Source organism: Dreissena polymorpha, chromosome 2 (genome assembly GCF_020536995.1).
Source record: "Dreissena polymorpha isolate Duluth1 chromosome 2, UMN_Dpol_1.0, whole genome shotgun sequence".
NCBI classification, from domain to species: Eukaryota; Metazoa; Mollusca; class Bivalvia; order Myida; family Dreissenidae; genus Dreissena; species Dreissena polymorpha.
In genome coordinates, this window is record NC_068356.1 from 27,315,212 (window position 1) to 27,328,445 (window position 13,234).

At 35.2% G+C, this 13,234-nt stretch overlaps 1 protein-coding gene across 1 annotated transcript in view; it reads left to right on the plus strand.

The window, feature by feature from the left end:
- LOC127866342 (protocadherin Fat 4-like) overlaps nt 1–13,234 on the plus strand; it is a 74,981-nt gene that overhangs the window by 15,265 nt on the left and 46,482 nt on the right. The window contains exons 23-45 of the mRNA XM_052406815.1: nt 237–377; nt 630–788; nt 1,428–1,610; nt 1,875–2,024; nt 2,432–2,626; nt 3,215–3,361; nt 3,713–3,904; nt 4,545–4,706; nt 4,941–5,258; nt 5,480–5,671; nt 6,102–6,266; nt 6,515–6,697; nt 7,054–7,185; nt 7,340–7,555; nt 8,053–8,202; nt 8,636–8,839; nt 9,008–9,157; nt 9,414–9,743; nt 9,941–10,129; nt 10,478–10,615; nt 11,539–11,721; nt 11,994–12,131; nt 12,415–12,603. Of these exons, the coding sequence (XP_052262775.1) occupies nt 237–377; nt 630–788; nt 1,428–1,610; nt 1,875–2,024; nt 2,432–2,626; nt 3,215–3,361; nt 3,713–3,904; nt 4,545–4,706; nt 4,941–5,258; nt 5,480–5,671; nt 6,102–6,266; nt 6,515–6,697; nt 7,054–7,185; nt 7,340–7,555; nt 8,053–8,202; nt 8,636–8,839; nt 9,008–9,157; nt 9,414–9,743; nt 9,941–10,129; nt 10,478–10,615; nt 11,539–11,721; nt 11,994–12,131; nt 12,415–12,603 (4,206 nt within the window). The remainder of the gene's footprint in view (nt 1–236; nt 378–629; nt 789–1,427; nt 1,611–1,874; nt 2,025–2,431; nt 2,627–3,214; nt 3,362–3,712; nt 3,905–4,544; nt 4,707–4,940; nt 5,259–5,479; nt 5,672–6,101; nt 6,267–6,514; nt 6,698–7,053; nt 7,186–7,339; nt 7,556–8,052; nt 8,203–8,635; nt 8,840–9,007; nt 9,158–9,413; nt 9,744–9,940; nt 10,130–10,477; nt 10,616–11,538; nt 11,722–11,993; nt 12,132–12,414; nt 12,604–13,234) is intronic.

Consider the following 13,234-nt stretch of genomic DNA (forward strand, 5'->3'; position numbering starts at 1 on the left):
CTGGTCTCTTGTTTGTATAATTTATATTTATGTTCAGCTTAGTGTTTACATATACTACACGACTACATGTATGTAACTACTACAGATACTCTTACATCAAATATGTCTTTGTGGCCATTATATCAGGTGACTTAACGAAAATAAACACTCACAACTAAAGAAAAGTAAAGTCTTTGGCCAAATCTTGTATAAAGCAAATATACTGTTACTCTATTTCTGTATTCTCTATGTTACAGGATGTGAATGACTTTAGTCCTAGCATTTCAAGTAACTTACAAGCACAGACGATACCAGAAGATTTTGTTGGCTACCAGGCCAGTGTATCCCAGCCAACCACTCTGAACTTTGTGTTTACTGGAACAGACGGCGATCAACCAGTAAGTCCATGAAATACAAAATTGACAGTTTTGTGATGCTATTGATTAACAATCATGTCTTTTTTAAATGCAAACCTTTTATTTAAATTCAATCTTTTCTTAAATTAAAAATACTGATTGAATATATATTATGAATTTATTTTTGCAAAAAACAGCTGTGTTTGTAGTTTTTATCACAAGAATATGTGTCTTAAGAATTACTTCATGATTTATATCTGCACAAAATAAACTATGAGTGGATTTGTGTTACAGAATACAGCTAACAGCCAAATTTCCTACTCAATCGGCTCAGTTCGAGATGTGGACACGAACCAGATTGTCAATAATGACATGTTTTCCATGTACACACCCACGTCGGGAACAATCACAGTAATTCGAAACTTTGAAGACCGAAGTGCTTCAGCCTATGAGGTAACAACAGTTCCAAGAGTCTTATGAAGTAACAGAACTCGTAATTTACTTATTACACTGATCATGTTACAGAAATCTTGTACTTTTAACCCTGATAAATAAGGGATATCAGAATGTTTGTATTACCACCATCCCAAATGAAATATTGCAATGTATTATATTTATTGTCCCCTACCGGTGAAACTGGAGGAGACTTATGATTTGCGCTCTGTGTGTCCCTCAGTCTGCGAGTCTGTCACAGTCTTCTGGATCCTGCAATAACTTCTTCATATTTTTTAATGAAACTTGAAACATGGACAAATGGCAATATGGAGATTATGCACATCATTTCATTTCGTTCCTACGTCAAGAATTCTGGTTGCTATGACAACAAATAGACTAGAAATATTGCTGAAAATGGTGGACTTTCACTGGTAGGGGACCATATTGCTTGACAATAGTCTTGTTCTATATATCAAGTAACAGGATATCAGAAATAATTGTAATCTAGTCTGTCTTAGCATGTCAATAAATGTTAAATGTTTTTAGAAAGTTCAATCTTGTTGGACGCATGCTGATCATATTTGTGCTGTAAATAATGTGTTGTGATGGTAGTATCGCAACACAGTAACTATCATGCCATTGTCATTTGAATTACAGTTGTCGATACGAGGCACAGATGGTGGTTCCCCCACTCGCTCAGATAATAGCAACCTGGTGGTTCGAGTGAACATTCAGAGAAACAATGCTCCACGAATAGATGGAGTCAGTGAAATCACCCTCAACGACAATGCTTCTCCAGGCTCTGTTGTGTATACCTTCAATGCAACAGACAGTGATGCTGTACGTTTGTTTGTAGGACGATATAAAGTTTTTAAAAATTCATGTGTTCAATAAATATTGGCACTATGATACGCTTTAGTATTTAAATAAAAAATAATTCTCTAAATCATTTATACTGGTAATTCATAGTTATGGTTTAAACATATTAATTTTTTGTTTATGACCTTTTTTAATATGAACACAGTGTTTTCTCTGAAAATGTTAATTAATTGACTTAAACAAATAATTTGTTTTACTTATATGAATTTATAAATTTTATTGAAGGGTCGATTTGGACAACTGAGTGATACTGCCCCTATATATTTCGGAACTGCAGCCAGCTATTTCACATTCAGGAGAAATGCCATTAACCCAGCATTTGTAGAATTGGTGTTGAATAGAAATCTGAATGATGATAGTGCCCAGGAATACCAGGTATAATTTATGAAGTTAAATATTAGTAAATGTGATTGCAATTTTTAATCTAAGAAATCAATTAATTATTTGATTATTTCTTAATCAAAGAACTCAATTATCTTTTTAAAGTTGTCTTTGAAAGTCAATTGTTTTTAAGAAAGTTAATTTGCTTTTACGATTTAGAGTGCTTTTCTTGAACAGGTACTGTTTAAATCTTGCGATGCAGTGCTGTTTTATTAAAAAAATATATTAGATGTATTGGATTGCGCTCAAGTGATTTACTTAATCTCTTCTTTTTTTGTATTATTTATTAAAACTTAACATCTCATCATATTATCACATATTACTATATTTCACACACTGTTAATATGAATTGCTGAACCATATACATGTACAGTAACAGACAAGCACACTGCTATTTATAGATGCAATTTACAACTCGAGATGGTGGCTATGGCAACGTACAGAAGTCCGCCTCTCTGTCGCTGAAGGTCAAGGTCACAAGGAACAGGAATCCGCCATCATGGCTGACGTTCTTCAACAGCCCTGTTGACATCAGCGAAAACCTTGTGTTGACAACACCGGTTGCTACCCTCCAAATCAGTGATCTTGACCTACAGGTATCATTCACGGTTTACCTGTAACAATTATTCCATTTGAAAATATATTATACACTGCTTATTGTACCCCACAGTTTGTCGAGGTATACTTGAACCACCCTGTCGTTTAGTCAGTTGGTCTGTCACTCTTCACAATTTGGTTTAGCATGAAAATGCTTCACGTGTAAGTTTTTGTCACAAATGAGTCTCTCTTTACTTCCTATCAACATGAACCTATAAATACTATGTTGAAGTGCAAACATGATTGTTATGTATGACACAATATTCTTTGCAGAGTAAGGTGTCCTTAAACTGAGGCACATTTTGGATAATTACATCAGTGTAGATATGTCTTCTGTGTCTGGTACTTGTCTTTAATGGCTTATCTTGCTTTTTTGGTTAGTTTATTTGGGTTTATACATTATTTTATATTGTTCATCAGTCATTTAACTCATTCATTGCAATGTTATTCTTATGAAAGTAATAACAAACTGATTTCATTGATTGTAAATACTTTACCTGAAAAGTAGGTAAAAATATAAAAGGATTATATCCAATTTAAATATTTAATACAGTATTGATTCAGTATTGATAACATATTTTCTATAGGCCCCTCACAACCTTATGGAGTGCAGTATCGTTGGGGACATCACTGCACAGAATTACTTCCGTACTGAGACCGACAACAACCTGGATAGATGTAACGTGTACATGAAGAGAGCACCTGCCTTTGAGAGAACCATCAATAACTTCACTGTAGGTGTTTTAGTTCAAATATTCTAAGCAAATAACAATGATTAATTCTATAATAATCATTGATTAATTTAAGATTTAACCTTAATTAATTGAATGGCAATCGAGGAATATTGTTATACTTTTACAATAAGTGATCAATATTGAAGCTATCACTTGTTCATAAAAGAAAAAGCAAGGTAGCACTTGCTTTTGTATATTATGATATCCCAACCATACAAACGAAAATATATTTTATTACATCTGTTCAGCTTCAAGATAAGGTTGTGAACAAACAGCCATTCTTTTGAACCTATGTATAACTGTACTAAGTAAATAGATGCACATGTACATATTTGAAATATAATTTTTCAGGTGACAATTGGGCTGAGGGACCTTGGCACCCCCACAAGTCTGAATGGACCAAACAATCCGGTCTCGTTCAGAATTGTGCGGAATGACAACCCTCCACTGTTCTTCGAGAACATTTACTATGCCACAATCAATGAGGACTCTACTATTGGTACATCTGTGAGAGTTGTGGCTGCACAAGACAGCTCTCCAACTGTATGTTGCATTTTATGTGTTCTTAAAAAAAAGATCATGTTTTCATAATTTTACACACAATTTTTTAATTGAACTTTCCATAAGCAACATGTTTCGATGAAAAATGTATATTATATATTTTTTCCATATAATTGAAATGTTACAAGTATGTTGTTTTAAGTCACAATTAGAGAGAACATTGTTAAATTTAGAATTAACCATTAAAATTGACATTGTGAAATATTTTAATCCTGATTTTAAAGCTATTTTCCTCCCCTGCAATAAGAAAGAAATTTATTTTGTTGACTTTCTCTTAAAATCTTAACACTCACCTTTATGTGTGTTAACATAAGAGTGTGGTGACATTAATGCAAGTCCCATACTTATCATTTACATTTCCTTTCTCTGTAATGAAGAACAATCTTATTAATAAAATTAAAATAACGCCATTCTTGGTCAGGTGCACTTATTTTATGAAAATTTAAAGTATCATTTGAGGAAAATGTTTTTTTTTATGTATTTGTTTTACTCTTGGTTTGACAAATTGATATATTATTTTCTAAGTGTCACCTTGGGTGTGGCTTTGACTTTAATATATGTGATAGTCAAGTTTCATGAAAGGAAGTTTGCATCTTCTGCAAAACTGAATTTCTGATTTCAGGCTGAGAACAATGTAGTAACTTACAGAATCATCGGAGATGACAATAGTGTTGATAAGTTCAGTATAACAGACGCGCCAACAACTGTCAATGGTCTCCCAGCTGTCAATGGGACAGTCAGAACCAGGGCTGTGTTTACAGACGAGGCAAAGAGCCCATACACGGTATGTCAGTAAAGGGATTGCAATCCTAATCACCTGTTGACTATAAAGATTTGTACGGTAGGTCATATGTAGAACTGATGCAATTGTGAATCTTTTAATTACAAATTGCATGGTTTATTTTTACTTAGGTTAAACAAATCTGACAAAAGATTGATATACCCATTGATCTCTCAGAATATTGATTTAAAATGCTATTAAACTGTACGTATAAAAAATACATTTTTCATTTATCAGGTCAGAATCATCGCCACTGACAATGGATTGGTGCCAAGAACAGCAACAGCTCTGCTGTATGTCACAATCACTCGGAATCTGCAAAACCCAGTCTTTAATCCTGCCTCCCTTTCGAGGACCGCAGCTATCCCAGAAGACCAAGCTCTGGGATCAGTTGTTGTAACATTAACTGGATCAGACCCCGATCGTTTTGCTCCCAATAACGAAGTCAGCTACAGATTTGCACCTACGTCAGTTGCTCAGAATTACTTTGGCGTTGATTCAGATGGTGATGTGTTTGTTCAGAGCGACTTAAAGAACGCATTGAGCTCCTATACGGTATTAACATGTCTTTCTTTTCAACTATATTATTTTAGTATTTAAAACTATAAAACCTTTGCATTTGTTTCGTGCTCAAGTTTGATAATAGATATTTTTGTAAAGCTTATTGACTGATTAGCTACATACTTATTTTTTGTTTTGTTTTACAGGTTTGATTTTAAACTATTTAAATACAAAACAAATGATTTTTGACATGAAGTATGCTTGTTTCTTCACAGCTATCAATAGAGATCTTTGACAAAGGCACGCCGTCCCGAGCAGGTCTCCAGCCTGCCACAGTGTCCATTACAATATACAAGAATCGAGCCCCGGGTTTCACCACCACTCAGGGCCGTGTGATCACAGTTAACGAGGATGTCACAACTGGGAATATTATTGACACACTGAACTACCAGGACCCAGATGCCTCTGTAAGCAAACATTCTCATTTGATCCTATTTCTAATGGTCAATAGCACCTTATGGTAATTTAGTTCTCTGGGATGCAGCTTTCAGATGCGTCCTAATATGTGTGTGTTGCTATGGTTCTGGTATGTTTTATTTACTTATTGAAATAACGGCATTTTATACCATACATTATTATAACTTCTGTAAGTCATCAATTGATGACACGAAAGTCTATGGGAGCTCAAACATATCATAGTTCCTGCACACTCATAAATACTTCAATAAGAAATTACCACCTTTAAACTGAGCATCTATAACTGGATGACTTGAGCTCCTGTACTGACCCCTATTCCTTTGCAATATTGACCTTTGACTACCTCAGGGTAAAATAAGTTTTCATGTATTTCAGAGAGCTAAATTGCTGTATACTTAACTTATATTATTTCTCTTGCAGCTTCCAATAGCCCCAAAATTCTCAACCCTTTCGTTTTCAATCCGCTCTCCTGCATCAGCAAGCGCATTCTTCAATGTTGTCAACCAAGGCAATGGTGTCCTTGCTCTACAGACAGCCGGAAGCCTCGTTGAAACAACAAATCCCAGCCGCATTGACCGATGGGGGGTATAATATAATGATATATATCTTTGTTTTGAACTTACAAGATTTTAAACCCATTTATGAACATGACAATTTAAAGAAGAAGTAGCTAGTGGTTAATCAAGTGTGACACCATTAAGTATAAAGAACTTTTTATGGCGCACATAGCAGTCTATAGCCATAAAAAATAATGTAATGTTTAGTTTCTAAAAAGATGTTTATCATTGTAACATTTATGAATCAATACCACATTTGGTTTCCGTTGGTTACAGTTGTTGATTGAAGTCAGGGACGATGGAGGCCTTGTTGGAACATATGACCACACAATAATTATCCAGAGAAATCTGAGGATACCAATAATGACTGTTGCTACCAGGACAGAGACCATCTTGGAAACCCTGACAATCGGGAGCGCCATCGGGGCACCAGTGCAAGCAACAGATGATGATACTTCAGTAATATTTCATTCTGATGTTCAACATAAAGTTTCAATTAGAATTCGAATGAATTCAACGTTCTTCTTTATGATGCATATTAAGTTTAATTGGATTATTTGTTTAAATGGAGACTCTCAAATTTATGAAGGCCATTGACGAGTCTCATTTGTCAAAAACTGCACTGGGTACAGAAAGAAGCAATTGTTATCTTAGTTTCATTTATTTTTCCGGGGAAATCATTTGCCCCTTATTCAAAATGACAGAAAGGACATGAACAAACTCAGCAACTTTTAGGAATGACATTGACGAGCAATTGGTAACAAATGAAATTCTTGTTTATAAAGGTCTAAATGTCGTAAATATTCCTTTATTAGGCTCCTTTCCGGACAGTCTCCTACTTCATAGAATCTGGTGGAAATGGGTATTTCAACATTGACAGTAACTCTGGGCAGGTCTTCCTTAACAGGAAACTGGTGAAAATCAACACACAGGATACTACATACCAGGTAAAGTGCTCATGAGCGTGGGACATAATTTTTGAGTTTTGAATTTTTCCTTCATAAGAAAATGTGAATATTAAAAATTATGTAAATTGTTGGATTTTCGTCTTACTAAGGGTGTGTACTTTCACATAATATTGTGTGCATATGTGCCTTCCAGTTGGTTGTGCGTGCCAGAGATGGTGGAAGTCCACCTTCAGTTTCCACCACACGTACAGACTTCACTGTCACAGTTCTGGTGAACCTCTTCACACCAATCATTTCCAACATTGATAGCGGCTCTAACAAAGTCACCATCCCCCTGGGCTTGAACACCCCAACAAGTACCACGGTCTTTACCGTGCAGGCTACGGACAGCGATGACCAAATTACTAGGGTAAGTAGCTGAAGAATGACTGTGATGCTGTGTAAAGGAATAAAAGAGTCATGCCAAAATTGGTCGTAAACCATATTTGCTAGCATTGCTCCAGATGAACCTTCGAATCTGAGCAGTCTTTTTGGAAGCTTCCCTGTTGGCTATAAAGTTGTGTAATGTTTTGTAATTTCAATAGCAAACACCAGTTTGCTGGCCTGCACATAACATCAGACTTACCCGCAATTACTATACTGTGGTGGTAATTATTATTATTCATTATTCATATTATTCAATATTCTGCATAATTATAATTACTGAAGTAACTCAATTGTATGGTACACACTTGTTACATTATATTCTATCTGCCGTATGATTTTGTTGCTTTCTGTTTATGACTTGCAATCCATGTAACTCATGTTTTCCATAACCCTGCAAGGCAGTTGTAACTAAGGTTGTTTCCATATCAAAACATACAAGTTTTTAGCAGAGTAGTGATTTTTTGTTTTGTGTCTTTCCAGAACCCGTTCCGTACCCTGCAATACCGTATAGTGTCTGGCGAGGGCAGCTCTGTGTTCACTATTCAGGATGTGTTCAACTTTACCAGTAACCAGTTTGACGGCCGTATTGTCCTTAGCAACAGTCTCCAGGGAAGGCTCTCTGAATACAATGTAAGCACAATCTCATATAAGTCTGATTATGCACAGAAGCTTGAAATCAGTATAGTAATACAATCGTAACAATCATGCTGAAGTCCATACTACTGAATTATTTTGAAATGAAATTTTGATTACAGTAACAAATAACCAAGTGTGATTTATTAAGGAAATCACGTACTTAAGCAGATGGTAAATTGACAGTATAATACTTAACAATAGTTTCAAAAGTTTCATGCAATTAAATCATGAAGCAATATTATATAGATAATTATAATTGAATTTTAATGCTAATTCTAGTCTATTTTTCTTTTGATCACGTTTTCATAGTTTGTATGCTGTATTTAAGTTGATCACATCTTCATACTTTTTGTTAATCACTTTTTTATTTTAGTTGTGCTCTATTTTAGTTGATTACATTTTCATACTTATTTGTGTGTGTTTCCAGTTGATCATATCGGCATGTGACTCCGCTGGAGAGGCTCAGAAATGTGATCAAGGTGTGGTGAGTTTTGTCATCAACAGCAACCTGTTCCAGCCGGCCCTTACGGCCCCACCAGGGCCTGGTTTCCAAGTAACCATTACTGTCCGTGAAGATGAGACTCTTGCAAGAACTCTCTACACACTCATTGCATCAGACAGTGATGGAACTGTAAGATATATTGCTGTCCATCTCAAAGTTGGATCTCTTTAATCTGCCAATTATTAATGAGTTTTTATAGTTATGCTGGACTTGCTTGACAAATTCTGTTAGAAATCTATTATCAAGATAATTTTCATCACCAGTGTAAATAACATTATTTTCTGTTGTTGTTTTAAGGATCCTTTCAACAGAGTGGACTTTGAGTTTGTTTCCCCGACAACCAGCGATGCCTCTCAGCAGTTCTTGATTGAAAACAATCCAACAAACAATGAGGGTTACATCAAACTGAGAACATCGTTACTGGAGAGAACAGACATGTCCTTCCAGGCAAGTATTCCTCATTCTTCAGATAAGCTTGTGTGTAGCATATAATATTAGGGGTAGTAAATGAGATTAATCATAATATGAAAATAATACTATTACTGATATTATGGTAAGTGGTCTACTGTAAGGTGAAAGCTCTATAGTCTTGTACAGCATGATTTTATGTGCTTGGTTTTGTGGTAGATTGCTAACAATAATTATGCCTTGTTGTTTTGTTTAAATTTGCACGAAGTATAAAAATGTCCATTTATGTTTGCAGCTGTATGTACAAGCCTATGATGGCGGCAATCTTCGCTCTGTAAACACTGGCACGGTAACTGTCAATATCGTTAGAAACGAGCGTGCTCCACAGTTTGTCAACTCAGCCACACATGTGTATCCATACTCTGCCACCATTTCATATAAACACTCCCCGCAGACTGATGTGATGACAGTGTCTGCCACTGACAGTGATGCATTCAGTTTGGTTAACTACCGACTGTCTACTGATGCAATCACGATCAAGTACTTTAGCGTTAGCCCGCAAGGTGTTGTTAGGCTAACTGATAGTCTTGAAAATGCTGAAATATCATCCATCACCAGGTTCAGAGTAAGTGATATTCTGGCAATTATTTCATTTATTTCATACAAGTTAAGTAAATAATTTTCTCTTTGGTATATATTAGCAGGTATTTTATATTCTCTATTTCAATAATATTTGTATTTTACAAAACTAGAAGAAGAATTTCAGTGCAATTACCTACAAACAGTCTTGAAATTGAAGTTAATAATTATGATTCTTATTAGATCCCTCTGGTCGCCTATGACAACGGTAAGCCGAGCCCACTGACCAACACCACAGATATCATCATCAATGTCAACAGAGACATCTTCCAGCCAACATTTGCTGTTACTTCCAAAAATGTGCGAATTCCAGAGACAACTCCTTTCGGGACAGTTATTGAATCTGTGACAGCTGTCGATCAAGATCAAGTTGTGAGTTTTCTTGCATTTATTAACTACTTTTGTATTTTGTCTCTCTTCAAGTCTTGGTACTCTGTTTATCATTTGAGTATAAAAATAGTTTGCAAAAATATGCAAATGAAGGTGCAAGTAATGGATAAACATTAATAACTTGATTCCTCTGATGAAAATATAAATGATTATAGAAAGGAATATATTTGTTTAATCACAATGTCATTATCACTTTTAGTAAAAATTATTCACAGCACTTTTCTTTAAAAAAAAAATAAAATAAAAAAAAATAAAACATAATTACATTTGAAAAATCCATGTCACATGTTTAAGTTTTGTATCTTATCTGAACCCTACTGCCTCCCACAGAGTCCCCACAATGACGTGTTCTATGAGATGGTGGGTAGCGGTCTTGCCCAGACCTATTTTGGCGTGGACCTGCGCACTGGACAGGTGTCTGTGAAGAGCAATCTGGTCAATGACCTTACCAGGACTCAGACATACTCTGTGAGTGCATTGTAGCCTATCATCCTTTACCACTTAAAAATGCATTTTGACAGGATAGTAGTCCCATAGACAATCAAATTAAATTTAAGACGTTTCTTACTAGATTCAAGTTTACAAGGCTTCATTTTCAACCCTAAGATACTGATGAGCAGCAAACAGCATAAAACCTGAACAGACTGCAATATAATTAAGGGTCATTCTGGTTTTATGCTTGTTGCAAAAGCCATTTTCACTTTGCTTTAGAGCTGGAAAGAGTTCAAATTATAATTACAATTCATAATACAATAATTAATATCTGTCCACTGGAGCAAAATGAAACTAATATTTTTTACGTTTTTAAATGCTTTGGTCTTTGTTCAAGACCTTAACATTATCTAAATAAAAATGTAAACCTGTGACTGGAAGGTTAGATTGAGGAAATCTGAGCTTACATACAAGCCTGCGTCATGCGAAAATGGATCTCGTGCCATATGTGGCTAGTGGAGCTCCAGACCAGCCTGCGCTATCATGCAGTCTAGACAGTAGCTACCCTGTCCACTATTAAGTCACTCAAGTTTTCATGGTGTCATTAGTGGACAGTGTAGCTCCTTACCAGACTGCGCAAATGTGCAGGCTGGTTTGAAGCTATGCAGTGGTCATATTTCATCAACTTAATGTGCGATTCATACAGTACACAACTACTTGCATCTCTATTTAAGGCTTAATGAAATGTAAGATCAAAGTTAAAATCTGATGTTTTATTTGCAGGTATTTTTGAAAAGAAATGTGTGTTTAATATTTGCAACATTGCCATAACTTATTTCAAGAAGCTTATTGTAAACGATTAAGTGTGATGCAAGTAATACAATTATTACGTCCCATGCATTTTTTCTACCTGTATGGTGAATCATTATGTGAATGTTTATTTGCATTTTATAATATAGGTTTTAATCCGAGCATATGACACAGATGGGACAACTTCCACTAACACAGCAACTGTGACAGTGAGCGTGTATCGCAACTTGAATGCACCCTACTTTACAAATGCACAGACCATTACAATCAATGAGGACATACCCGTGTCAACGTCCATACACAAGTTCCTAGTGAATGATGATGACATTGATGTAAGTAATTAGCTACTTTTAATATTTTATAACATAAGTTTTATTCTTGACAATAAATTTATACAAAAAAGTTCAGATTTGTATTTTTGTTGAAAAATTTAACGAATATATCCCTGTGTGTATGAATGTTTTTTTATCAAGCTTTCCTCCAAAAAGTGAGCTTATAAAGCCATGATTGTTTTACACTGTTAATGCTGCACAAATTTAACCAACTAGTTGTTCAATAGCACTTGTAACTCATGCAGTATATAGCATATTTATTTTAATTTTAGATTCCATTCGGAAGACAGAATCTGACAATGTCATCGTTGGGTTTTGCTAATGCCCTCAACTTCTTTAGTCTGAACACTGCAAATGGTGACCTCACTGTTGCCCAAAATTTACGGACACAAAACGAGGATGTTTTCTATGTAATAACACATCTGTTACATATTTATTTTTAAATACTCTAATATGTTAAATATTTTGCTGTATATATTTAAAAAAATCAATACTTATCTCATTAGCTTATATTAAAAGATAAAGATTTAAAATAAACTGTTTAAAACTATACAACTTTGATTGTAAACGCTTTCAAGTAAGAGAAGCGCCATATCCTCATCTTTGCACTGAACTACACCTGTGTACTCCAAAATTGATCAACATTGTGTAAAATAAACTTTACCTCTAAACTCCTCACGTAAATTGTTTCAGTATCGCGTGAAAGTTCAAGATGGTGGCTCTCCACCTAAGACTGCAGAAATGACCTTGACCATCAACATCCAGCAGAATCTTCACAGCCCAGTCTTTTCTACTGATGCGTGCTCCGCCAACATCAACGAAGAGTTCCCAGTTGGTACCCAGCTTATTGACACTGTTACAGCCACAGACAGTGACTCAAAGGTAACTGACTGATTATGTGCAAAGATCTATTAGTAGGGGTTTAATGCATGTGCGTAAAGTGTTGTCCCAGATAAGCCTGTGCAGTTTGCACAGGCTAATCAGGGACAACACTTTCTGCTTGTATGACAATTTTCTTTTAAAGATAGTCTTTTCTTTGCAAAAATCCATTTTAGATGGTATGTGTTGTCCCTGATTAGCCTGTGCTGAGTGCACACATGCATTAAACCCTCTTTTCACAGAGCACAGCCTAAATACATTATGATTGAGACCTGGGCCCAGTATCATGATTATTCTCAATGTTTGAGCTTAACTGACAGATGAGATTTGAGTTCCCTCTCAGCTGAGTCATTAAAATGTTGGTCAGCTCACAAACAATATCAAATCTCAGCTATTAGAATATGCACACAGTCCTCCTTTAACTCAGGGTTGAGTCAGACTCAAAACTCAAAAAGCTTTTTTGAACGCCAAATTTAGCATGATGATCAGCATTATCTCTAAATTTGAGGGAAAAACTCAAAAGTTGAATAATAAATTTTATTTAAGTATGTTCGTGATACAAAGCCCTTGGTGTATATTGTACATGTATAATATTATAAACGCATTAAGGTTTTTAAAGTACTCTTTTGTATTT